General features: G+C 45.5%; 1 protein-coding gene across 2 annotated transcripts in view; it reads left to right on the top strand.

Annotated features, from left to right (window-relative positions):
• Positions 1-26,264, top strand: part of ITPR1 (inositol 1,4,5-trisphosphate receptor type 1) — a 321,127-nt gene that overhangs the window by 269,565 nt on the left and 25,298 nt on the right. For both annotated transcript variants that reach the window (XM_068559286.1, XM_068559285.1), the window contains exons 50-57: positions 3,239-3,361; positions 8,775-8,950; positions 13,439-13,603; positions 19,005-19,200; positions 20,553-20,645; positions 21,832-21,971; positions 22,552-22,717; positions 25,548-25,708. In XM_068559286.1, the coding sequence (XP_068415387.1) occupies positions 3,239-3,361; positions 8,775-8,950; positions 13,439-13,603; positions 19,005-19,200; positions 20,553-20,645; positions 21,832-21,971; positions 22,552-22,717; positions 25,548-25,708 (1,220 nt within the window). The remainder of the gene's footprint in view (positions 1-3,238; positions 3,362-8,774; positions 8,951-13,438; positions 13,604-19,004; positions 19,201-20,552; positions 20,646-21,831; positions 21,972-22,551; positions 22,718-25,547; positions 25,709-26,264) is intronic.

Raw genomic sequence — 26,264 nt, 5'->3', positions numbered from 1 at the left:
ATCTGAATTCCATGCTCCTTCCGCCACCCCCTGACTCTGTGGCTCTGGGCAGATGACTTAACTTCTTCTAGGCCCTCACCTATAAAGTGGGGGATTAAGACTACCTGATTGTTTGATTGATCGCAGAGTGGCCATCTCATCATTCCAAGATTTATGTTGCATTGTAGCTAATACCTTCTCTTACTTAGTATGTCTTTGTTGCAAAAACAGTTTTTGTTTCAGTGAAGCTTAAACACAGCTATGGCTGTCAACTGAGAGATTTTAATTGGCTTCATAGCTTTCTGCTGGTAAGAGAAAAATTGAAAGTAATAACCGAATTAAACATGATTTGCATATTTAGGAAGGGGAGAAATGTACTCAGAAGTGCAATTAAAATGAAATATATTTTCCTCTCTATGTAGCTTACTTCTCTTCTAATAAATCTGCAGAAAAGATTTCTCTGGCTTATTCCTGAAGCTCCTCTTCCTTTTCCTGAAAGTATCACAGAGAATCATCTGTGCTTTGGAGAATCTGTAGCTAGGGCTCAGGTACACAGTCAGGTCTGTCTGAGACTCGGATTGCTTCATCTTTTCTTCTGCAAGTATTAAGATACTCAGGTCCTGTGCTCTCTTGAAACCCTCTTCCCTGCTCTCCTCAACACACACACACACACACACACACACACACACACACACACACACACACACACACACACACACACACACACACACACACACACACACACACACACACACACACACACACACACACACACACACACACACACACACACACACACACACACACACACACACACACACACACACACACTCTCTCTCTCTCTCCCTCTCTCTCTCTCTCTCTCTCTCTCTCTCTCTCTCTCTCTCTCTCTCTCTCTCTCTCTCTCTCTCTCTCTCTCTCTCTCTCTCTCTCTGTGCGTTCACATCCTCTGTCCACTGTGCCTCTCTGACATCTTCTCCTGAAGATCCTGGCCCCAGTGACGAGAAAACTCTGGGCTAAGAAAACTAGAAGATAGTGAAAGGAAATTGAGGCAGAGTTGCATATGCTGACACTTTGTTATGTAGTATTACGTGGAGTTTACCCTCATGGTTATTACACTCAGCAGAGTAGAGTGGGAAATTCTCTTGCTATATGCACGTGGAGTCCAAGTCCTCAAGCAAGCCCCAGTTCCTTAAAAGCAAACGAACAAACAAACTAGGGAAGAGGGTTACCAGGAGATGCCCCAGGTGCAGTTATTTAAATCGCCCTGCCCATCTGGGATCATGGTACCCTGTCTTCTTGCACCTGCGTAGATACCCAATTGACTTGAAGGACGGAATGTTTGTTCATATTCAGACTGACACCACAATTTAAGTACAATGTTAGCCTTATAAAAGTAAGATTTGTGAACTGTCTGCCATAGTTGAAGACCATCATACAGCAGCTACTCTCACACTTAGTATTGAGAGCTCCTCTGAAGAGAGTTCTGGCTTACCCATCACTGAGCCCTGCCATCTCCTGCCTTTTTGTCTTTCAACTTCTCAAGAGCCTGTTACACATACACTGATGTGAGGCGGATTTTGTAAATTCCCGCGAAACCATCACTCAGCTTCAACAGTTTTCAGCCCTTTGCCATCCTTGCCATGTGTCTCTTCTGTGCTCTCTGGAGTTTTCATATTCAGATCAGAAATGGGCTTCAGTCCCAGAAGAAACACCAATAGCCATTGTCTACAGAGCGGGTGATTTCTCATCTTAAATTTGCTTTGGCAATTAACTTATGAAAAAGTCATTCATTAACTATAGGTGGGACTGATTCCTGGTCGGCTCCTCCATTGAATGGTGACGGGAGCCGCTTAACTTTGTCCCTGTCACTGAGCCCAGCGGGTCTCTGAGCTGGGGAATGAGATCTCCATGCCTTTCGTCCTCTGCTGGGCCTCAGTTTCCCTCATCTATAAAATGAGATCTTTTAAACTAGATGATGCTTATAGCTCTAAAACTCTACAGTTTGGAAACCTGGCCTGTCACCAAGTACAAACATGAGATGAACAGTTATTAAATTATCCGGGGCTCTGTTTAATTCTGCCATAACTTTATTTTGGATAGAAGTTTCCAAAGGCTTGGCTACTGCTATAGGCATCGTTCGAGAGTCACTGGATTTGTCACTGGCTGCTGTCCTAAAGTTAAATGATGACTTCATTGGGAAAGAGACATAACACTCTAGAGATCCATTTTCACGTACTCCACACTCCTCTTCTCTTTGGAGGAGCACCATGTTGAATGAGACTGTCTTTTGGAAACTTTGCCTGTGGCATGGAGATGGAAATGATTCCTGCCATATCTGTTTTTGAGCATCGTCCGGAGCGTAAGGCACCACTGAAGAGTTCAGAGGAAAAGGAAGCAGCAGTGCACACAATGTGGCCACCGGCTTGTTCTCCTAATGCTGAGATGCAGCCAGGGTGGTATCACCTGTCGGTAACAACGGATTAAGATGGCAGCACTGCCTAAAGGGTCTCTCGCCCTCTGAGAGGGCTTTGGTGCCGCATCCTTTCTCTACCGTAGCCTTTGGAAATGGGAGCCCCGCTTCTGACCGTCCAGGCAGAACTCCCGCTCCTGGTTCCTCTGCCCCCCCCCCCCCCCCGCCAAGAGTGATCACCAGACTTCAGGAAAATGGCAGATGACCTGGTGTTGGGAAAGGGATCATTATCTTGCTTTCAGTCACCAGTGAGTTGGTGAAGAATTTCGAGCAAGGGGAGAGTGTGGAAGAGGTAACGTCGTTCCTAGCCTGGGGCCCAGCTGGGCCAACTCTGAATGCTGTGTGTCCCCCACCCCGAGCCAGCGCCCCCCACTTCTCAAAGTCTCATTGAATTTTCGGGTCTCCTTAGGCATCTCATCCAGTCCCAGCGCCCCGGGGGGAACTGAGGACGCGGCGCATGAACCCTGGATAACCCCCAAGATTCCATAACTGATGGTGTTGACAGGGGCTTGCAGGGTTTTTAGGTGCTCCAACTTTTCCCCTTTCTTCTCCTCCTTATCCCCCAATACATCTTTTGTTCCAGTAAGTACTCCAAACAGAAACAAACCAATCTGGTGTCGTTCTGAGCCTATGAGTCACCTTCAGAACAACCGATCGTTTTTACTGTTGTGGTAAAAACTGGGAACAAAAGTGGACTTGTCGGGGCGGAGCGGGAGGGCCGCGTGGATCCCCAGCGTTCTGGCTTGCAGTCTTGAACCTCACGGGGCTCTGTCCTTGTTTCCACAGCCCAGCCCGTCCTGTACTGGTGTGCCCGCAACATGTCTTTCTGGAGCAGCATTTCATTCAACCTGGCTGTCCTGATGAATCTGCTTGTGGCATTTTTCTACCCATTTAAAGGAGTCCGAGGAGGTACCACCCATACCTTTAATTTCAAGGGAAATTCCAGAAGCAGCAGGAAGGCTGTGACTTGCATCTTAAACGTGATCCCTGGAAGTACTGGCGCAAGTTATGGGATCCCAGTTACCCATTTTCAGACAAAATGAGAGTGTAGCTTTTACCACGGGTTTATTTTTAAATCTAACTTGAAATAATATAAATTGTACGTCCATATTTATTTACCAGGAAAGAAAGAGAAGAAGCTGGATACAGTATTAAAACCGTAAGAGTTCATCTCAGTCAGCCTCCTTGTTTTGTATGTTAGGAAACTATTTGTCAGAGAAGCTGAGAGATTTAGCCAAAGTCACACAGCCAGTTAGCGACCGAGCTAACCCCTAGCACGTGGATGTTTTGATGCTCAGTCCAGTAGATTTTTTTTTTCCCATGCCATACTTGTGAAATTGATTTCAGACTAAAGAATTTGTAAGAAATCTCTGGAATTTTTTTTTTTTTTTTTTTTGGACAAGAGGTAGGGTGAGGCAGGGCTTGAGTGACTGCAGACTGCACATCCTTGGCTGTTTGGTCTCTTAAGAGCTACCTGCCATTATTCACATAATGAAACGTGCTGTCCATGGTCTTGATGGATTTCCCCCACCACTGTCTCCTTCCACTCATCTGTATGCAATTCTGCACATTTTGCTGAGAAAAGGCAAACCGTTCAGGAGGGGCACTTTTCTGTTTGGGGCTCCTTGGTTTGCTTAACAGCTCTCTGGAGACATTTACGCCTGTGGGGTTCTGGGGGTTGGCGGAAGCTCCTCTTCTGTTAAACATCTACGGCCTACTTTTCTGACACCTGCTACAGCCTCCTGGGAGGCCTACTTTTCAGCTCAATTCCTCATCAGAGCTTTTTGGCAGATCACCTCCCATATATATGTCACAACCTGCCAGGAGCCACCTTGTGTGAAACATAATGGGATGAAGAGCCCAAAAGTAAGACCCAAAAAAAAAAAAAAAAAAACCAGAAACAGTGCAGAGGTAAATTCCAGGCTCAGCTCTGGATTTAATAATGCAGATGTCATAAACGTAATGGAAGTACGTTTAAGGTCAGATTTGAAAGTGGTCGTATGTTCTATGATGTGTCTAACTTACTCATTTGAGGCGTTAGCTTTTCTGTTTGGCCTGAAGCTATGTTGAAGGCTCCATTTAAGTGATTTTTTTCCCCCCCAAAAGCAGTACTTAAACACAAGCCCAAGGGGCATTTTCCTTTAAAATGCAATATCAGGAATCATAAGTGTCCTTGGCTGCAAAGTTGGGCAGGTTCACAGGGCTGCAGGGTGTTCCCCCTGGGGGATGTCTGCCTTCATCAGGCTGCCAGTCAGCAGAGGTAAGAGTGCAAAGTGGTCAACCAGGGGCTTAGGTGGAGGGGACAGAGCCCAGGCCTCTTTTCACCTCTGGGGAGCTGTTGTGCACATCACAGCAGATTCTTCAGCTCTTACTTTGGATGTGTTTTCATTTTACCCTCCACTTCTTTAAAAATATTTAAAATTGATTTTTTTAATATATCTTGGCCATTTTCTTCACTGGTCACTTGTGGCAGTTTTGAGGCCAGTGCTGGGGACAGTTCATTGACACCTCTCTCCTCTTCAATGATAAGCCTCATCCAGTGGAACAGCTAGATTTACAAAGTCCAGATTTCGTGTCTAGGCCTGGCTCTGCCACTCACCTGCCACGTGACTCAGGGCGAGCCACTTCAATTAGTTCTCCTTATCCTCTCTGTTGAGAGGTGCTTAAATTGAGCCAGTAGTTGTGAAACCTAGGTGTGGATTTGGAAATTCCTGTAGCGGTCAGGAGAAGATAGTTGCTGACCTAGTCAGGATCTCTGGAGCATCCTGTTTCTTGCCCATCTAAGTTCAAGAACTACTGGATGTGATGTTTCTTAAAGGTCCTTCCAACTTTACAGTGGTGGCACTCAAGGTGGCATCAACCCTGGCTGGTCTGTAGAAGTCCAGGCTTTCTGTTTTGGCAGCATTGGCTTTAGAACTTCATGCAGATAGACTCAACAGAAAACGTAATTAGATGTCCTTGGAGAGAGCAAGGTTGATCCAACCTAAGGAAGCCCTTTCCATTATGCAGTGACTGAGATCACCTCAAACACATCCACTCACTCAGAGGGAGTTATTTTTTTCTTTTGGAAGATGTGTCGGGGGCATCTTCTATACTCACTGTTGACCATCTCCAAGAGGAGGGTTGTGTTAGCCCTGTCTAGAAACAAAATCTGATGGGTTACCTGAAAGTATTTCTTTGAGAGCCATATCTGTGCTCGTTGAATCCTGAAACCAGGATTTCCAAAATGTCCCTCTTGCAGGTGTGTAATGACCTTGCTATGTGTGCCGATGTGGCTCTGTGACTTCCAGGGCTTGTGGCTGCCAAGGACACTGTGGCCTTAAAAGCTCCTTTTTAGAAGTATCATTTTCCCCCTTTATTTCAGAACTGATGAGTCACAGAGTGTTTGAAAAGCATGAAAATTGGGCATCTTCAGATTTCATACTGAATTTGTAAACATGGCATGATGATTAAAGCACATAAAGTACTACTTTTTAAACTTTCTTACTGTTGAAATTTTCAAATGTATAGACAAGTAGAAAGAACAGTATAGTAAACTGCCATATACCCATAAGCCCAGCTTTAACAATTACCAACATTTTGCCAGTTTTGTTTCATTTGTACTCCTACTGTATTTTCTGCAAGATTTTAAAGAAGTGTAGACATCTTGTCGTTTTGCCCATAGATATTTCACTGTGCATCCCTAACTTCTAAGCATATTTTAAAATGTGTATAATCACCATACCATTATCATATCTAACAAAACTAACAGTAAATCATGTCATAGCCTGTCCATATTCATGTTTCTCCAGTTGTCTCAAAGAAGTCTTTCTATAATTGTTTCTTTGGAATCTAGCATTAATTTTCACCTCTGTTTTTATAGTGGGAAGACAGCAGGTTTTTATATTGTCCCCTTCAGGATTTGAGCACATGTGTTGTACTGGTCACATTTATTACACTGAGCTCTTAAGAGCAGTTTAAGATGATAATCAAGCGCTTAAGAAAATGAAAGGCAAGCCACAGGCTGGGAGAAAATACTTACAGATCATACATCAGACAAAAGGCTTATATCCAGGATGTATAAAGATCTCTTACAACTCAACAATAAAAAGATTACCCAATTAAAACAGTGGGCAGAAGATTTGATCAGTTACTTCACACAAAAAAGGACATATGAACGGCCAAGAAGCACATAAAAAGATATTCAGCATCAGTAGTTATTAGAGAAATGCAAATGAAAACCACCATGACATGTTACTAGAAACCTACTAGAATGGCTAAAATTAGAAAAACTGACCATACCAAGTATTGGTGACAATGTGGAGCAAGTGGAACTCCCATATATTACTGATGGGAAGGGAAAATGGTACCATCAGTTTGGAAAACAGTATGGTTAGGTCTTCTAAAGTTAAGCATGTACTTAGGATCCCAAAATCTACTTCCATGTTTTTGTCCAAGAGGAGTGAGAACATACACCCACCCCAAGATTTGTACTTGGTCGTTTCCAGTAGCGTCATTTGTAGCAACTCCAGACTGGAAACAACCCAAATATCCGTTAATTGTTAAGTGGATAAATCAATGGTGGTATGTTCATATTACGGAATACTACTCAGCAATAGAAAGAATAAACTATGAATATACACAATAACCTGAATGGATCTTAAAAGTTTTGTTAAGTGAAAGAATTAAAAAGACTACCTACAAATATGATTATTTTTCCCATTTCATGAAATTCTGGAAAATGCAAAGCTACAGTGGTAGAAAGCAGGTCCATATTTGCCTGGCATTGGAGATGGGGGAAGGCGTCAGTTGCACAGGGCACAAGGAAACCTCTTAGGGTGATAAAGTTGTTTATATCTTGATTGTGTTGGCAGTTACATGAGGTCATATGACCGTATACACTGCCAGAAGTCATCAAAGTGTGCACTTAAAACGGATGGTTTTTTTTTTTTTTTTTTTTTAATGATAGTTAAGGACCGTTCCTCCGGGGGCGTATATACTCCTGGTATATGCTGTGTCACCTTAGGCAAGATACGTAACCCAAGATTCCGTCTCCTCTGGAGTAAAATGGAGATGATAACAGCAACCTCATAGGGTGATCAAGAGGGTTAAATAAATGATAATCAGCGTAAATGGCTTAATACAATATCTAACAATTGTTAAATGCACAGCAAGGGATGCCTAGACCCCAATATGCACTTCTTCCTGAATTTCTGAGAAGCTTCTGCCTCTTGGTGCCCATTCCTAATCAGGTTTACCTTTGAAGGATATCCAAAGGGAAGAGGTAGGTGGCTGGGGTTAGGGGGACAGTTTTCAGAGAGGAAGTGAGTCTCAGCAGGTGTGGACGAAATGAACTAGGGCAGCCAGCAGGCTCGTGGAAGAGCTGGAACCTGCCAGGGCGCCTCTTTCCCGGGCGGTGCTTCAATCCCAGCAGTTCTGGAGAATTGAAACTCCTTTATATAAGTGGCCTTAATCATGTAGTGCTGCTTGTTTACATCTGAAGGAAACTCAAAATGTGACAGCATTTGAAATAGGGGTGTGTTTTTTTTTTTAATGAGTGTTTTACAGAACCTTATTTTTAGCCCTGTTGGCTCATGTTATATAACCAAGCCGTCTCGTGGGACACTCTAAATAGAACTTGCAATAGCAAGGGATGACAAAAACTGGTATAAGCTCTTTGACTACAAGGATAATCTAATTGTAGGATGATGCTAATGATAAGGAAGTTGCCTTCCTCCTTGCCTTGAAGAAATCCGATGCAGGCAGGGGACCTGCAATTTTCCTTAGCGTACTTTTAATAGAAATTAGAAGTTTATTCTTCCAGCTCACCTCCCCTAAGAGTGAAGTGTGACACATGTATGAGTTTTGCTTATGGAACAAACTCATTTGATGGGTGCCTACTGGGTGCCCAGTGCTTCCCTTGGGGAATTTGGAGTCTGGTGGGGATGGGGTTTAGGGAGGGGGCAGTGACCGCTAGAGAACAGTGTCCCATAGGGATGACCAGGGGTACAAGAATCAGAGAAGGAAGGAGCACCTGGCATGTTTTGTGAGGAGGAAGGGCATGGAGGAGACTTCCTAGAAGAGGTGACATCTAAGCTAAGACTTAACATGAATGGGAAAGGGAGAGAATTTCCCAGGTAGAGGGAACACGTATCAGTAGAAGGCTTGCAGGTAAGAAAACATGGATGTGATGGGTTACGTCTGGGGCAGAGAACTGGACGTGAGGGTTGGGACACACAAGGCCAGAGAGGTGGTTGAAGAAAATGACGTTAAACCTGTTTTGGTCTGTCACCTGTACCCGGTGAAAGCTCTGATCTCTGAGAGCCCTGCCTTGTCCTTCCAGGAACCCTGGAGCCACACTGGTCAGGGCTGCTGTGGACAGCCATGCTCATATCTCTGGCCATTGTCATTGCCCTCCCCAAGCCCCACGGCATCCGGGCCTTAATCGCTTCCACAATTCTCCGGTTGATATTTTCGGTCGGGTTACAACCCACGTTGTTTCTTCTGGGAGCTTTCAACGTAAGTATGAATACCTTCATCGCCACAGTTTTGTTTACATACAAGTAGGAATGCCTTCCATCCTCCCCAGAATCTTGGCCTGTGCTTCCAGCGCAGAAAAATATTATCTGGGTCAACTCTTAAAATAGCAGAAGCAAAGGAGAGCTGCAGGTGGCCGTCTCCCTCTTCCCCTTCTCACAGGACGGTGAACCTCTTAACGTACTCTCCGGGCACCGACAGTCTCATTTTCAGGGAATATTCCTCTCAGAGTGAGGCAGACAAAGGGAGAGAAGTTGAGGTCTGGGTTAGTTTTGCCAATCAGGTCAAAGGTGTGCTAGGACGAGAGATTTTAGCCAGTAAGTCAAATGACCGAATGTTAACACAGCACCCACTTCTGGTGAGGACCGCAGAGAAGCAAGAGGAACTGTTGACAGAGATGGAGCTGGTGGAGAGGTAAGAAGAGAATCAAGGAGAGTTACCGCAAAGTCGGTAGTGACATTTGGAAATGCTATTTCACCGCTGTGGACGGGTAGGTGCCAACTCCATCTGTGGAATTCCTAGGAAATGGACACAACTGATATAAAGCCATAAATTGGAGAGGTTTCCTGGTGAAAAAAAAGGAACGAATTGGGACATGTGGGGATCTAAAACTGCCTTCCAGAGGTTTCTGCCCTGAGTGTATAAGGAAGCTAAGGTCACTGTTCAAAAATGGAAGTGATATTGCAAAAAAGGTGAAGCCAGTAATTGAGGGCAATCATAAATGTCCCCGAATGGCTGTTCAGATGGCAGCGGCAGCAAGGGAGCTAGGGGAGAAGGAGGACAGGGCTGAAGTCTTGTCTTAAAGAATGGAGACAGTGGGGCCACGAAGCAGGGATTGAGAGGAGCGTCTTCCCCATAGGCCACAGCAGCGAGGGGAGCCCGGACCTTCTCAGGAGACGACCAGCCGTTGAGTTTCGCCTCCTCTGTGGCTCACGTACTGACGTGTAGGGCCTGATCCTGTACAAGGAACCTGGGCCCTGAATTTCAGGAAGACGCACTGGGCCTTCATCCTCCAGGTCCGCGTGTTCCAAGTTGATAAATCTTAGGTGAAAAGAGCGTTCCTTGGTCAAATCAATGTGCGAAATGCTGGGTCAAGCAACATGAAAGGTTTTTCACGGCAGCATTTCTGAGACTTTAACATGCTGATACGGGTTACGAATCTGTAAGAAAGGGACACCGGGTATTCGTGTTTCCCGAACTTCTTTGCCCACATTTTCCGTAAAGTATCACTTGGAATTAGTGTCGTATAGAATATAGGTTGGGAAATTCTATTCCCAATAGTGGGAAATGATTCAGGGTTTTTGAGCAGTTCAGTGGTTGAGAAAATTCCCTTGGTAGTGGCATGAATATACACGGATTTGAGCACGGGGGGGTGGGGTGGGGGACCACTTAGGGCCTCCAGCAGGGCTTTCGATTACGTGTGACCAAGCCTGCGTCTTGGCCATAACGGAGAAGAAGGAAGGTACAGATGTCAGAGCTTCGGAGGAACGGTGACACATGGTGGGCGTAGGGTCTGAGCCTTAAGCCTGAAAGCAGTGCAGGGCTTGGTCTGGGTCCTTTTCTCCAGGCAAAGAAGGTATTACTGCCTTGACTGGGTGATGAAGGAGGCAAGTATAACTGCAAATTTTTAGTCACGGGTGGCTGGGAGAAGAATGATGCCTCCAGCTAAAACGAAGTCATGCAAGACCTGGTTTTCAGGGTGAAAATAGACCACCAATTGTTGGCTCACTGGGCTTGAGGTAACAAGACAAGCTATTAATGTTGGGCCCGATGTTTGGAAATGCATGACCAGAGTGACAGAGCCACATCAACACTGAAGCAGGAAATGCAGGCTTCACCTGCAGTGAGAGGAAGCTTTTTAAGAAAGAAATACAGGAGAAACAAATAAAAAAAAGGAAAAAACACTCAGTATTTCAGAGGTTGTCTTCTGCGAGTTAATTCTTTTGTTTCTCTGGCCTTTGGTCATTCCATAGTTTTCTCTTTAACGTAAATCAGTTGTGGGAAAGACTCCATTTGGATAACTAATGACCATTCATAATACCATTAGCTGCGGGGGGGGCGGGGGGGGGAAGCTGAAACAGTAAACAATTATTTAGAGGGGCTAAAAATAGAGGAACGTTCACATGGAGCAATGGGAGAAGAAATAGCAGCTGTGGGCACACCGCGAAGGAATGTTGGAGATCTGAGAGCTGGGGAAGCAGCCCAGGGTGGTATCCTGGCAGCCACGTGCAGGGAGGGTGGTGAGAAGGGTGCTGCAGGAGCTGGGGTTGGGTGCTAGGAGTGGACAGGGCAAGACGGCTGTGTGTGCCCTGGAGAATCGCTGGGGACGTGGGGAGAGCCGCCGCAGTAGAGAGCTGGGACCAAAAGCCACATCTGACACTAACCAAAGCGGGGTCCGTAGGAAGTGGGGACAGCAGACTAAGACCATGAATAGGAGACAGTTGCTGGTGAAGCGACGGAGAAGATGGGGGCAGAAGTTAAAGGGCAGAGTGGACTCAGGTGAAGTGGATTGCTCTGTTGTGAATACCGCAGGTGCCTGGGCTTGTGTGAGGTCCTGGAATGTCGACCAGAGCGTGACCTTTTTTTTTTTTTTTCTTCCTCTCTGAAACCCCAGCAACACGGTTCTTTCGGAATGAATGATGCTTTCTCCCCCTAAAAAAGATCCTACACTGGCAAAGGTTAGAATATTAGAAGAAAAAGACCTGGTGGATTGAAAGGTTAGCCTGTCTGAGAAAGCCGAACCTTCTCCGTGGGTGTTGGCTTCCCCCCTTATCTGATTGCCGAGAAGCTCGCTTGCACTGACCCACCAGATTAACTGGCACCGCTTCCCCAGCACCTGTGGCCAAGCTAGCTCGGGTAGCAGGAGATGGTTTTACCAAGTGCAGCCGAAGCGCATTCTCTCCACCTTTCTCCTGATTCAGGTTTTTCTAGCAGCATGTTGCTATAGGCAGACTTCAGGCATGGGGTTTCTCTCATAAGTGGGACTCTGTTATACAGTAGGTCAGCCTTCAGTTGCAGGGGTCAGAAAACCTAATCCACGCTAATATAAGCAAAGGAGAAAATGTGCCTGAGAATCTAGCGCCTGGCTTCAGGTGTAGCTGAATTCAGGAGGCTAGACAGTAGCGTCAGGGCTCAGTTCCTCTCTTTTGGTTCTGCGCTGGTGGTACCCTTGGGCTCCATGGTAATGCAGGATGGATGCCAGCAGCCTCAGAGCTCACCTTCTGTCAGGTCCAAGGTCAGGGGTAAAGAACAAAGTTGTCTTACGCTGCAGTCCCAGGAAAGATCTCAGTGGGTGTCGTTGACTCCATTTGGTCACGTGCCTATCCGTGAACCAGTCGTTGCCAGGGGATTGCCATAATTCCGACTGGCCAGGATGGAGGCCCACCCAGACCTCAAGGACCGATACATGGGAAGGGATGGATCCCCAGAGGAAAAATAGAAGTTATTCCCAACCCAAGAAGGGCCAAACGTTGGTACTTTACGAGGTCCCAGTGTGGCTCCTTCTGGGGGATGAGAGTAGTCTTCTCGGAGAGTGGGGGGGGGGATCTGATAGTATAGGTTGGGAGGGAGACTTACCTTTATTCTTTATACTCTTCTATGCTATTGGAAAAAAATGCTATTACTTTTACCATGTATATATGACTATTTCAATGAAATACGAGTTTATGAAAAGGAAGAAATCAGGAAAATCACATTTCTTTGCTTATTAATAAGGTTACATACTTTTCATATATTGTTTTTTAACTTTTTATTGAGATGTAATTGACATATAATATTGTATTAGTTTTAGGTGTACAACATTTTGATTTGATATGTATATGAATTACAAAATGAATATCACAATAAATTTAACTTTCATCACCAAAAAAAAAAAAAAGAAGTTATTCCCAGAAAGGGGGGCAGGGGAATAGAACTCATCCTGAAGTCACTTACTTTCCCCTGCCCACCCCAAGAGAATTCTCATTTTCCCTGTAAAATTAGGAGCAATGGGTGACAAGAAGTGGCTGCTTCTCATTAAATTGCAACCCTCTAATGCCTAGAACGTAACAGAAAGTTAGAAAACACTTTTAATCATGCTGATCACAGGGTTCGTGGATTGAGGTGACTTCTGTGTTTGACTAACTCATGTAAGGATGTTAGAAATGATTCATATCTCATCTTGAAAATCATAATTTCAGTATGTGTTAATTTTGTTTTTGTCACTTACAAATGCCACTTGATTAGTGTTGCACATGAAGTTATTTGACTGTCACATTAACTTGCAATATGCCTGAAAAGCAAAGTAATGAAATGACTTTGATCCGCAGAACAGTTCTCGGCGCCTTCGATGGGCCCTGGGTGCAAAAGGAAGCTTTTGTTTGGGCACAGGCGCCGAGAGACGCTTGGGGGCAAACTGCCCTCGGCTCTTGTGAAGAGTCTCGAGTTCACCATGGTCCGTGCTTATCTGACTGTTGCTGTCATTGTTGTCAGGTCTGCAATAAAATCATCTTTCTGATGAGCTTTGTGGGCAACTGTGGAACATTCACCAGAGGCTACCGAGCCATGGTTCTGGATGTTGAGTTCCTTTATCATTTGCTGTATCTGCTGATCTGCGCCATGGGGCTCTTCGTCCATGAATTCTTCTACAGTTTGCTGGTGAGTTGCTGGTGTTGAAAGATGTTACACGTGGGCAGCTAGGAGAGCATCCTCTGTCCTTCCTCCCCTCACAGACCCCTCCTTTTCATGGTGACTGGTGTGCCTGGTCTAACGAGGTCGTAGCCCGCGCTGTACGCAGCGTTTGGGGCATCTGGAGAGGAAAGCTACCCAGGGAGCAGGTCGGCTCTCAGGAGCCCAGGAGGTGCACGATCACACTGCGTGATCACGATGACAGATGATGCCCACCATCTAGATCAGGAGGTGTTGCCTCCATGTGCACCTTTGTTTGTCTTATTTCTTGGCCTCAGCCAGCACTTACAAGAAGAATGTTTTCTTGTGCGACTGTCTGTCACCTTCTGACAGTTCTCATGGGATCCATTGTCCAGTGAAAACATGTAGTGCCAACAAGAGCAGGAGCTGTTTTCAAAGACCCAAGACCCACGACAGTGAGCCTGATAGATTTATTGATCCAGGAGGCCTTTTCAGCAGAAGTTGTGTTCCAGTCTGAGCCGAGTGCTTAAATGTCTTGATTTTCCATTATTTTCCTCCTGAGCAGGTTTTTAAATGACAGACCTCTATCTGCTTATTCTCCTGTCATTACAGGGAATCTTGACCTGTAGAGTTGTAGATAAAAAAAACCACTTCATTGTACCTATGTCAAATGACAGGAAGCGTAAAATTGACCTTTCTGCGAGCAAAACCATCCGTAAAGGGAATAGAAGAAGTATTAGAATGTTTCTGATGATTAAAAAATGATCAAGGCCTAAGTGTTGACTTAAGACAAGGGACTTGGGAATACCCTGGCAGTCCAGTGGATAGGACTCTGCACTTTCATTGCCAAGGGTGCAGGTCCGATCCCTGGTTGGGGAACTAAGATCCCGCAAACCGCGAGGTGCAGCCAAAAAAAAGAAACGAGGAGGGATTTACTTGCAAAAAGCAGGGCAAGGAAGACACTTCCAGGAGTTGCCGTCCATGTGGTCTCCGGGCTGGTGACTTAACTGCGCTGTGCCTCAGTTTCCCCATCTACGAAATGGGGAGAACAGTCCATTTCCTGGCAGGGCCATCATAGGGATTTTCTGCTACTTCGCGTGTCAGGGTCTGAGAACAGCACCGCCACAGAAATGCTGAGCGATGGCCGGCTGTTATTACCGTCTCTGTCATCCCGTCTCCCCGCTCCCCTCTCCCCTCTCCCCTCTCCCATCCAAACACCATAAAGAATGCAGCATCTAGGCCTCCAGGATTAGCTCCTTCCATTAGTGGTGGATGTTGGCAGGCTGAGGGATATGGATATGGATTCGTTTCCCTCATTTTAAAATAGGTCTGGCCGTACTTTGAGGTTTTAGGCAAAGAGGTCTCTGGATACACTTGTGATGGCCATTACGTGCCCTATTTTGGTCGCTCTCTATCAGAGATCTTTAGAGCTCTGTGTATATTTCTAAGCCTTTTTGTCTCATGCAGTAACACCCCTGGGTGGGGTTCCTGTTTGTGAGTCTGGGAGGCCCACGTCCGGAACCTGACAAATTCCTGTCCTCTCTCAGTGGGGAGGCAGAGTTGAGTCGGGGTCTCTCCCACCCCTGCTGAGGGGGTCTCTCCCACGAGGTAGGGGAGTCCCCTTTAGACAGTGCCATCTCGCCTAGGCAGAGAATGACTTTTCCGACCATCTACATCCCGTTGGCTCTGTTTCCTTTTCTGTTCATCAAATCCTCTTCTTTTGGTCATTGGCAGTGCCAGCCGGTGCCAGAACTAGACGCGGTGGGTGTCATGGTGAGACGAGGCAGTGTCGTCCCAGCCCTCACGGGCCTCACAGTGTAGAAGAGAACAGTTACTGTCACTTACTGACTGTTCCCTGTGTGCTCTTTCTGTCCCCTCTCACGACCGCCTTTGAGGCGGACGAACTCTGCAAATTACCACTGGCGAGGTGGAGCCTGGTGAGGCAGGTCACCTGCCCAGAGTCGCACCGCAAGTCAGGGGCAGAGACCACAATAGCGACGCAGCTCTGTTGACTCCCGGGTCTAAGTGCTTAAGCACGGCCCTGAGCTGCCTTTCCTTTGAGCCTGTGAAAAAGTCCCTGCTCCGGTGAAACCGGTATTTCGCATTGCAGTCTGCATGCCTGCCTTGCCGTCCCTCACCCGTCACAGAAGGATCAGAGGAGCTCAGAGCTCCTGGTGATGTTACCTCGGCTCAGTGCACTTTGAGAAAGACTGACCAGGGTCCAATGAGACCGGGGTTGGACGCTTTGCATAGGTGCTTCTGCAGGGTTTCTAAGCCATCTGGGCCTTGACTTTCTGTGACTTCAAGTGACGTGTTCCTTTTGGTGTCAAAAGCAGTATTTAACGTGTCTGCTGGGAACCACAGACAAAATACTGAAACCGTTCACATTATTCCACAAATGAGGACAGCCTGTGACAGGAAGGAAATGGAGAGAGACCTGTAGCAGGGAAAACCCACACGTCACGTGAAAGCTCTACACCAGCAGGGCGGAAAGGCAGAGTGGGCGACTGTGGCCTAACTGAAGTTCACCCCGAGACTGGCTGAACCCGGTCCCAAGCCTGCCTTCAAGTTGTGTCCTTAGCAAACTATTAACATCCCAAGATGAAAGTGTGCAAAGTTCGTTAGCAGGCAGGTAAGAAAAGGAGAAATTCAGAGTAAACGCGGAAGTGTTCTAATGTCAAACAGTGACGTACTGGTTAACACACGAGCGTGATCCCGTGTTGTACCTGTAATGTTGGGAAAGGTTCAGAAGCATGATCATGCCCACTTCTAGTGAGAGTGCGCTAAAACGGGCCTCGTTCTCTAACAGTGCTAAGGATAAATTGGTACAGCCTTTCCGGAAAGCAGTGGGGCGATATCGTGTGTTATAATATTTGACCCAACAGCTCCATTTCTGGAAACTTGCCAAAAAGAAATAACTGGACAGGTATATATACAGGCACGTGCAGAGGTGTTCATCACAGCATTACTTTCAATGATATATAATTGAAAACATCTTGACTATTTAAAAAAGGAAAAGATATTGGTTGAGTAGACTGTGGTTTTTCCATATACTGGAATACTAGGTGATCTTTTTTTTTTTTTTTTTTTTGAAACTGACATAAGGTTTATTATTTTTTTCCTCAGAAAAAATTATAGCAGAAACGAAGCTTAAAAACATAATGAAGTAAAACTTTCCTTAACAAAGATCCATGGACATAAAGTGAAAAAGCTCTCAGAAATCCAAATAGATCTAATTGTTCTTTTTATTAAATATAGACACAGGTGGCAGCTATATTGCCCAAATTCAAGAGACTATAAATACCTCAGGACCATATTCGAATAATCTCTAGTCTAAAATGAGTGAAAGTACCAGAAGGAAGAGAGAAAAGGTATTATCCAGAAAATCAGACCACTGCTTATTTTTAACCAGAGCTGTGATGATAGTTATTTACTTAGATTTGAAAAAATATCTATTTTGATCACACCCTCACAGAGATTCTGAGTTTGTCAATCAGGCTATCATCCAGGCAGGTACTTTAACTAGGTGATCTTTTTGACATGAAAATGTTCATGATTCTTTTTACCAAGCAAGCGGACTATATGCCAGCTTATGGTATAATATTTTAGTAAAAACATGTATGCATACGTTACACTTTTTTCAATTATGTAGTAAGGTCAGAAAGAAAGAATTTGTTGAGTAAATGTCTATAGATATTAGAGTTATTAGTGATTTTTGTTTTTTTCTGTGCTTTTTTGTGTTTTCAAAGTTTTCTCCATTGAACTTGTCTAATTTTCTAATTCGAAGAAAGTTTTTCCTTATTATCAAGTGATATATGTCCCTTGTTTTAAAATCAGAAATTATAGGTAAATGAAAAGGGAAAAGTTACTTCTCATTTCAGTGACTTGGGGGCTGTATAATCTCTACAGTTCTTAGCCCCAGAAAACAAGTGTCGCTTGTTGTCTGAAGTTGCTCTTACTTGCTGCTTCATGGTGGGTTGCTGGAAAATATTTAACCAACATTAACAGCAACATTAGCCTTTGTACTCTTATATCGAATAAACGCCTCTTCCTTGCTTCCTTTTAAGTGTCCTCCTTTACCCGGTGCCCTTCACACTGGTCTCAGGACACAGACTGTCCTTATGGAGGCAGAGGGGCTAATTGAGCAGAAAATGAACTCAGACGTAAAATTCTAAATTGGAAGGGACTCGGAGATGAGCTAGTTCAGTCCACTGATTTTACAAATGCAGAAACTGAGGTCCAGAGAGGTCTCATGGCCCGATCAACAGCTTGCAACAAATTAAAAGCAGAGTCAGGATTCACACCCTTGTCCCCTGACTCACTTGGCTGTGCACAGTCATTCCCCAAAGCCACGGTGGAAGCAGGACCTTCAGGACAGGATCAGATGTCCACGCAGAGGCCATATTAAAGCCAGCCCCCCCAGGTCCAGAACAACGCCGTGCATCTCTTCTCTCATGGCTCTCCGCCATCCCTCCAGCCAAATATCTGAGATTGTAGTTCTTAGAAAACCAGCTGCTGGTCTCCCATACCTCTAAGTACCTCCAGGGAGCCTCCCTTTCTCATGAAGCCAAGTTCTTGCAAAGTGCAGGCCCCTTGGACACAGGGCGCACCAAGATGGTGAACCCGCTGTGAACCGCAGGGCGTCTCTGCCCCGACCAGGGCCATAGGAAGGGTTTAGGCTTCCTGGCGTGCTACCACCGCCAGCGTCCCTGCTGTGTACTATCTGTGTGACCTTGGCCCAGTCTCTTCGTCAGGAATTTAATGATAATTACCATCGACTGTGGACTTACTCAGCACAGAAGTATGACTGTCTGCTAAGCACTCTATGTACATTGTCTATTTATTCTTTACAATAAGTCTCTCTCCTCCAGTTTGCAAATGATGAAACTGAGGCTCCGAGAGGAAGGGGGTAGTACCTGGTCCTGGTGGCAGCAAGCGGTTGAGCTGAGGTTTGAACCTCTGTCCACTCCAGAGTCCCTGCTCCCTGGCCTGGCCCATTGCAGGTCAGCCAGTCCCATGTCCAGAGTGGCTGGCCCTTAATAGAAGCTCAGTGGATAATCCCTAAATGAATGCCAGGACCCTCATCCCTTTCGTCCCCCCTTGTCCTCTGCAGCTCACTGGTACAGACTGTATTTTCTCTATTCCCAAGACCTCTAAGCTGCATGTAAACAACTTGAAATTGCTCTTGTTTCCCACCCTCCTTGTCTATATTTGTTTTTCCTTATTTTTACCATCTCGGTTTTCACTGTTAAGACAGGCAAGCGTTAACACGTTAAGAGTATAATGCTTTTGAGTTTCCGGAAGGGTAAATTCTTTATAAATCAAGTTGTCATTAGGGGATATGGATATCCATCTAATATAGAGGCTTCTTAAAATTGTCCCATTGTCGTCCTTTCGTTTGTTTTTAAAGCTTTTTGACTTAGTGTACAGAGAAGAGACTCTGCTTAATGTCATTAAAAGCGTCACTCGCAACGGACGGTCCATCATCTTGACGGCGGTCCTGGCTTTGATCCTGGTTTACCTGTTCTCAATAGTGGGCTACCTCTTCTTCAAGGATGACTTCATCTTGGAAGTAGATAGGCTGCCCAATGAAACCGCTCTTCCAGGTGGGTTTGGGATCTTCTGAGCTTTTTTAATGTTAAAAGAGTATTTCGTGATTACAACTGAACTAAAAATGATGACTTTGGCAGTGTAGGTATCTCCCTAACACTCAGAGTGTGAACTGAATACAGGGCTTAGTTTTCACTTCATTCAAAGGGCGGTATGATGTGTCAGTGCTAAGTGTGAGTGTCCAGATGCTACGCTGAACTTATTTACTAAAGTCCTATTTTAAACTAGTACAACATTTTCATGAAACAGTTTGACCATGTATATTGAAAGCATAGGCGTATGCAGCCCTCTGGCTTGGTAAATCTACTTCTAGGAATTTATCCTTTAAAAAAAAAAATGTAGAAACAGATGTGTACGGAAGTATGTTCATTGCAGTGTGAAATTGGAAGCAATCTCAACGTAAGGGAGTGTTTCATTAGAGTGTGGTTCATGCATGGTGTGGTGAACCCTGCAGATATGGTACGTCTTTATAAACCTTCATGGAAAAGTACCCAAGATATGGTAGGAAATTGCAGAAGAATAACTACAATAGGATCTGTGTAGATTTTTATTTTTAATTAAAAAGCCCATATGTCTTATAACATATGGAAGAATATACCCCCAAACCGCAATCAGTGGCTGTCTCTGGGGCTTTTTTTTTTTTTTTTTTTTTTTAAACAGTGTGCAAGTTTTACAGTGAGCTTGTATGATTTTAATTTATAGAAAAAACAGAAGGGATTTCCTCTTTTGAGAGAGAGATAACATATTCTTGAGTGATACCCAAGTGCCTTTTCCCTCAATTAAAATACTTGACACTAGTCAGTGAAATATTACTGGTTTTTCATCTGGTAGCCAGGCGCCCTGAGTCCAAGGAACAAACTAGGATTGTAACTAAGCCAGGCAGCCTTTTTCTCCCTCCCAAATGCTGCATTCTTGGCATGTAACTCCAGCCTCCAAGTTGACACTAAAAATGACATTCACTGCCAACCATCTTAGGGTTCTGAACTAAACTGATCTGGACCTCAGATTTCCACTCCTGCTTCTCATGCAGACTTGGTATAAATCTTGCTGGAGTCTGTATGTTCAGTAGTATTTGTCGAAGAGTTTCAGCTGTTTGTCTTTAAAGTTGGAGAGGTGCTATTTAAGTGCGATATTTCTAGTAAGCTTGCAGGAATTGACATTTCTGGCTTTTTTCCCATACAGATCACCGAATGAAAGTGTAAATTGCATCTCTGCTTTGAATTTATATGCAGGCTTGTCGGGTGTTATTTATGTAAAGAATTGTTTAATCAGCCGTGAATTGGGGACTTCAAACATTTTAACCATATGTTGCCAGATTGTTCATCATAAAATTTCCTTCTCTCTCCAGAAGCCAGAGAGAGTTTGGCAAGCGAGTTCCTGTACTCTGACGTGTGTAGGGTGGAGACTGGGGAGAACTGCTCCTCTCCGGCACCCAAAGAAGGTAGGACCTCGCAGCGTTACCGTGTTAGTGCCAGGCTCCCCCCAGAGGCTTAGATGGTGCACACGACATTGGAAGCAGATGAAAGCAGGCTCACTGCTCAGAAGTAAGGCCAGTAGCAAAGAGGAAGGGCTGGGAGAGAGGAGGGGGATGAAGCGGGGGAAAGAAGGCTATATGGGAAGAAAATAGCTGCTTCATGGATTCAGCCAGTATTTACTGAGTGCCCACTCTTTGCCAGGGACTGTGTTGTACTCTAAGATATAATACTATAGTGGCAGGGTCGGGGCGGGGGGAGAGGGAGGTGGGCCAAGAGGTGATTACTAGAGAGGGTGCTGAGTGCCGAGAATAAGGATGGAATATAGAAGATAGGCACCCAGCCTAATACTGGAGAAAGAGTATCACCCAGGAGATGACAGCTAAATGAAAACAGTAGAATCTTGGGCGAAGGAGGAGGGGTCGGTATTCCTGTTGGAGGGAACAGCATGCCCAAAGGCTTGGACGTAGAATACAGCATGTTTAGGGAGATAACGATCATAGAGCAGGAAGAAGTGAAGCCAGAGAGGTCAACAAAGGGCCAGATCATGAAGGGTCTTACATGTCAGGCTCAGGGGGTCAAAGCTTCCTTAAAGGATGATCCCGGTTGTTGAAAGGGGAGTGATATGATGAGATAGGTGTTTTAGCAAGACCATTCTCACTGCAGCTGGAGAAAAGAACAGGGCAGTCAGCAAGTTCTTCCTCCAAAAACCAGTAAGAATGGACAGTTTCCAGTTTAAAGCGATTCCTTCAGAGGACCAACTGTAAAAATGTTGCTGGATGTAGCCCTACAACATCCCCAGTGAGGCACCCGGGCCCTGAGCTGAGAGAAGAGATGCTTATCACTCAGTGCTGGGCGACTTACCTAAGGTCAAGCGCCTGGTCAGAGCTGACACTGTAGTTTAAAATCTGAAAACGATAGGGAATATTTTAGATTTAATAGAGAGAAGGGCAGCTCTGGGCTTGAGAAATTAGCAAGGTTTAGTGATGAAAACAGGGATGAAAAAGAAAGCTTTGGATGCTCGATTCCTTTCTTTTATTCTTTCTGGCTCCTGTCTGTCCGCTGGTGAGGTGGCATTCAGGAATCCTGACCTCCATATCCCGGTATCTCTTTTCCCTCACGTTTCGCATCTCTCACGACTTGGCGTGTTCGCAGAGCGGGTCCCTGCAGAGGAGACGGAGCAGGATAAAGAGCACACGTGCGAGACGCTCCTGATGTGCATTGTCACGGTGCTGAGTCACGGGCTGCGGAGCGGGGGCGGAGTGGGAGATGTGCTCAGGAAGCCGTCCAAAGAGGTAGCTGCGCCCCAGGGGAAGGAAGAGCAGGGGGGCAGGGTGGGTGGTGAGAGCACAACGCAGTGGGCTCCAGCGTAAACCGAAGACACAGAGGCAGAGCTGGGAGCGGTGATGAGTCGACATGCGTGCGGGACCAGCTGCTTAGGGCTGCTTTCCTCTCCGGTCACCCTCGGGTTGCAGCCCTGGGAGGAAGCCCTGGCGCGGAAGGGGGGCAGCTTCTGCTCTCCTCTCCGTGTATCTAAGCCATTCCTTCCTTCGGGGGCCAGGTCCGGCCTGCATGAACACATTTGTAAACCCCTTAGATCCCAGGAGGCTGCTCTCGGGCACGTGCCACGTGACACTTGGAGAACTCACAGTATACACAGCGGGTGTGAAAAGAGCCGCATTTGTGGCTTTTACACTTTGACGCCCAGTGTAACGTGCCGAACGAAGCACACGGCGCTGCTGGGGGTTGGGGTGGGCCAGGAGGGCTGGGACATCTGACTTGGATGCATCAAGTCCCCTCCTTCCGCCCCGAGCCCTGCAGACCCAAGTGCTGGGGAGAGGGGGTAATCCGCTGACGGAGGCGCCTCTTTTCCAGGAGCCCCTCTTTGCTGCCCGAGTGATCTATGACCTCTTGTTCTTCTTCATGGTCATCATCATTGTCCTTAATCTGATTTTCGGGGTCATCATTGACACCTTTGCCGATCTGAGGAGTGAAAAGCAGAAGAAAGAGGAGATCTTAAAGACCACGTGCTTTATCTGCGGTGAGTGGTGCAGCCTGGCTTTTGCCGCGGGGCTGGGGGTTGCCCAGACTCTCCGTGGGGAGGGCCGCTGCTGTTCTCCAGAGTCCCTGCCCTTGGCACTGAGCGGGCCTCTGATCCGTTCTTCTGGGGAGTATCTGGAGTGCCCATGGACTTAGTGCAGCACTTGCCAGTTGGTTTTAAGAAATGAAGTTTGGGCTAGCAGAAACGTCATGGTACATCATTTGAAATGTATGTGTCTCAGGGTCTCACGGTTGTTGGGCTGCCAGAGCATCTCTTGTTCCCATTCTAAGTAACTAGAATGGAGATCTTTCCTCCACCTCCAGCCTGTGGATGTCTTTACTGCAGATGGTAACAGGTTTTAAGTGGAAATAGAGTCCTCTAAGAGCATATAGTGCAGATGTTCAGAGCTTGGGCTTGGGAGTCAGGCCTGGTTTCTGATTAAACCTCTGCCACTTAGCTGTGTAACCATGGTATAGTCACTTCACTTCTCTCAACCTTTATTGCTCATCTGTTAAAATGGGTACAATAATATGTACTTCTCTGCCTTATCTTGGGACTTAGGAGAGCTAGTTTATGAAACATGCCTAGCATAGCACGTGCACTGTGTAGGCACTTAATGATAAGTAGTAAACTGCTACATAAGGGAGGTGCATGGGGTACCAACGGTAATCATTTTCAGTATAACTACAAGGAAATACATGTAAATGCAGATTAATCATGTGGGAATCTGGGAGCTGAGTAGTCATTTCAGGATTGTTCATAATGTAGTTACTAAATACATAAATTTCCTACTGGTGTGTCTACTCAAAGAATGATCATTTTTCCATCTCAAAACTTAAGATCTTAGCTTTTTGCCCCCTTAAAACCATTTAAAACTTTTCATTTTGACAGAATTCCAGTTACAGAAGTCATAAGAATAGTACAAAGAATTTCTGTATACTCTTTACTCCAGTTCCTCACATGTTAAAGTTTTCCTGCATTTTCTTTATTCACACACACACTATTTTTCTGAACAGTTTGAGAGTGGCTGGCACAATGCCCCTTTATCCCTATTTCAATACTATATATTTCCTAAAGATAGGACCCTTCTCCTATATAGGCAATATAATTATCAAAATTGGGAAATTAACAAGGATGTAGTACTCTTACTTAATCTACAGATCCTAGTCAAAGTTCACACTTTATCCCAATAATGTCCTTTATAGCAAATGATAGTCCCAGGTCATGTGTTGAATTCAGTCCATTGACAGTTTTGAAGAATATAAAAGTTAGTTGTCTTGTAGAATGTCCCTTGGTTCAGGACTTTCTGATGTTTCCTCATGGTAAGATTGAGATTATGCATTTTTTTATAGGAACATCAAAGAAATGCTGTATTCTCCTCAGTGCATCCTATCAGGAGGTACATGATGCCAGTTCATCTTATAACTGGTTGTATTAACTCTGATCCCTTGGTTAAGCTGGTAATTGCCCTGTTTCTCCACTGAAGTTACTTTTCTGCTCTTTGTAATTGAGAACCATTTTATGAGGAGATACTTTGAGGCAACATAAATATCCCATTATTTCTCAAATTAAATGTTAACTCACCAGTTTCTGCATCCAGTTTTTTCCTGAGTCTGTGATTGTGATGTTTGCCAAATGATGATTTTCTTACTTTCTTGTTCTTTCTACATTTGTTAATTGGCTTTTTACTTTAAGAAATAACTTTCTCTTTTCCCTGTGTATATTTGTACTTTTGTATTTGTAACACAATGGATTTGTGTATTTTTAGTTAATTCAATGGGTTATGTAATCCTTTACTGTCACAATTTATTCTGATGCTCGGATTGCCCCAGATTTTGAGAGCCCCTTCAAAGCTGGCTTCTGTGTTTTTGCCATGTCACCATCATTTATTATGGAGACTTTCTTACTTTTTTTAGCACCATGAGATAGTCTAGATGCAAGCTCACCTTGTATCTTCCCTGACCCAGCCCTGGTATCAGCCATTTCTCCAAAGAGCTCTGGTTCTGTTTAGTGGAGACTGGTATTTAGAAGCCAAGATCTGGTGACTGGGTGCGCTCATTCCTCTTGGTGTGTCACTGCTCCCAGGGCTAATTGGGGCACAGATCTAGAGGACACATGTATCCACACAGTTCTCTATCTATTTTATAAACACATGAAAAAGGATGAGTTCACACCCATACCTCTAATTCCAATTCAACAATCAGAGTTTATTTTCCCTCTCTCTCCCTTTCCATCTTTGTGCTCCCTTCTTTGACAGTTAGATATCTGACTCCCAGTATCACCATGTATTTATTTATTTCCTCAATCTAAGAATACACAGAAGCTATTTTCAGAATTGCTCACCTATACCTCTGCAAAATATAAACTTACCAGCTGGCGTTTAAACTGTATGTCTAGTTCTTTTCGTCCTTACACTGTCTCCTCACAAACCTTTTAACGTGTCTCCCTTTTGACACTTACCTGGGAGAAGGGACTTCACATTCACTGGTTGCCTGTGTGCACGGGCCTGTCACACCCACACTCATTTAACCCACACACACTCCTGGGACCTAGATGGTTGTCTTCCCATCCCCTGAGGAGGCAGCTAAGGCACGTGGAGACCAAACAGCGACTGGTCAGTGGCAGAGGTGGAACCCAAGCCCAAGTCCATCTGACCCACAGCCTGTGTGTTTTCCTGCTATGATGCAGAAGTGAATGCATTTATAAGGCCAACAGAACCCAACCCTTTAGAAAGACGGGAGTGAAACCACAGCCGCCTCTCTATGGGCAGTTCTCTCGTGGGTTTTTCTGCGCCACGGCTGCTCACTCGGGGCTTTCTGTCTCTTTTTAGGCTTGGAAAGAGACAAGTTTGACAACAAGACCGTCACCTTTGAAGAGCACATCAAGGAGGAGCACAACATGTGGCACTACCTGTGCTTCATCGTCCTGGTGAAAGTCAAGGACTCCACGGAGTACACGGGGCCCGAGAGCTACGTGGCGGAAATGATCAAGGTGAGCGGGGAGAGCTCCTGGAGGCGGGTCGCGCTCCGGCCTGCTGGCCTGGCCTCCGCTCGGAGCATGGTGCTGGGAGCCAGTGGGGAAGATAACAGCCGGCGTCTACGGATCCCTTACCACGGACCAGGCGCTAGGCTCTGGAACTTCTTCGTGAGTCTTTGCAGGTGATCTTCAGAAGCCCCAGACAGGTGGTGTCATCTCCAGGTTAAAGGGGGAAGCACTGCAGCTCAGAGAGATTAGCACACAGCCGCCCGAACCGGGGCTGGGCTTCTAACCTAGATCTCGCTCTGTAGCCCGCCTTCCCATCTCTATGTACGTGGCCTCTTTTTCTTGATGACGGATCCTTTTCTGTTTTTTCTCCTTATATAAGACCTGGTCTCTAAGCGGTATATTTTTTAAGTGATCACTCGGTGTAGTTCAGCCTGGTTGGTCTGTTTGGCCTCAGCCTAGCCTTTCTGGGAGACAATTTGCTAATCATCAGGAAGGGATCACGTGAGGGAGGAATCTGAGTCCCAAATTAATCTTCTGGCTGACGGGGAGCGTGACCGCCGTG

Source organism: Eschrichtius robustus, chromosome 12, assembly GCF_028021215.1.
Source record: "Eschrichtius robustus isolate mEscRob2 chromosome 12, mEscRob2.pri, whole genome shotgun sequence".
Lineage (NCBI taxonomy): Eukaryota > Metazoa > Chordata > Mammalia > Artiodactyla > Eschrichtiidae > Eschrichtius > Eschrichtius robustus.
Note: the sequence above shows the minus strand (reverse complement) of the source record. Positions and strands in the feature narration are given on the sequence as shown.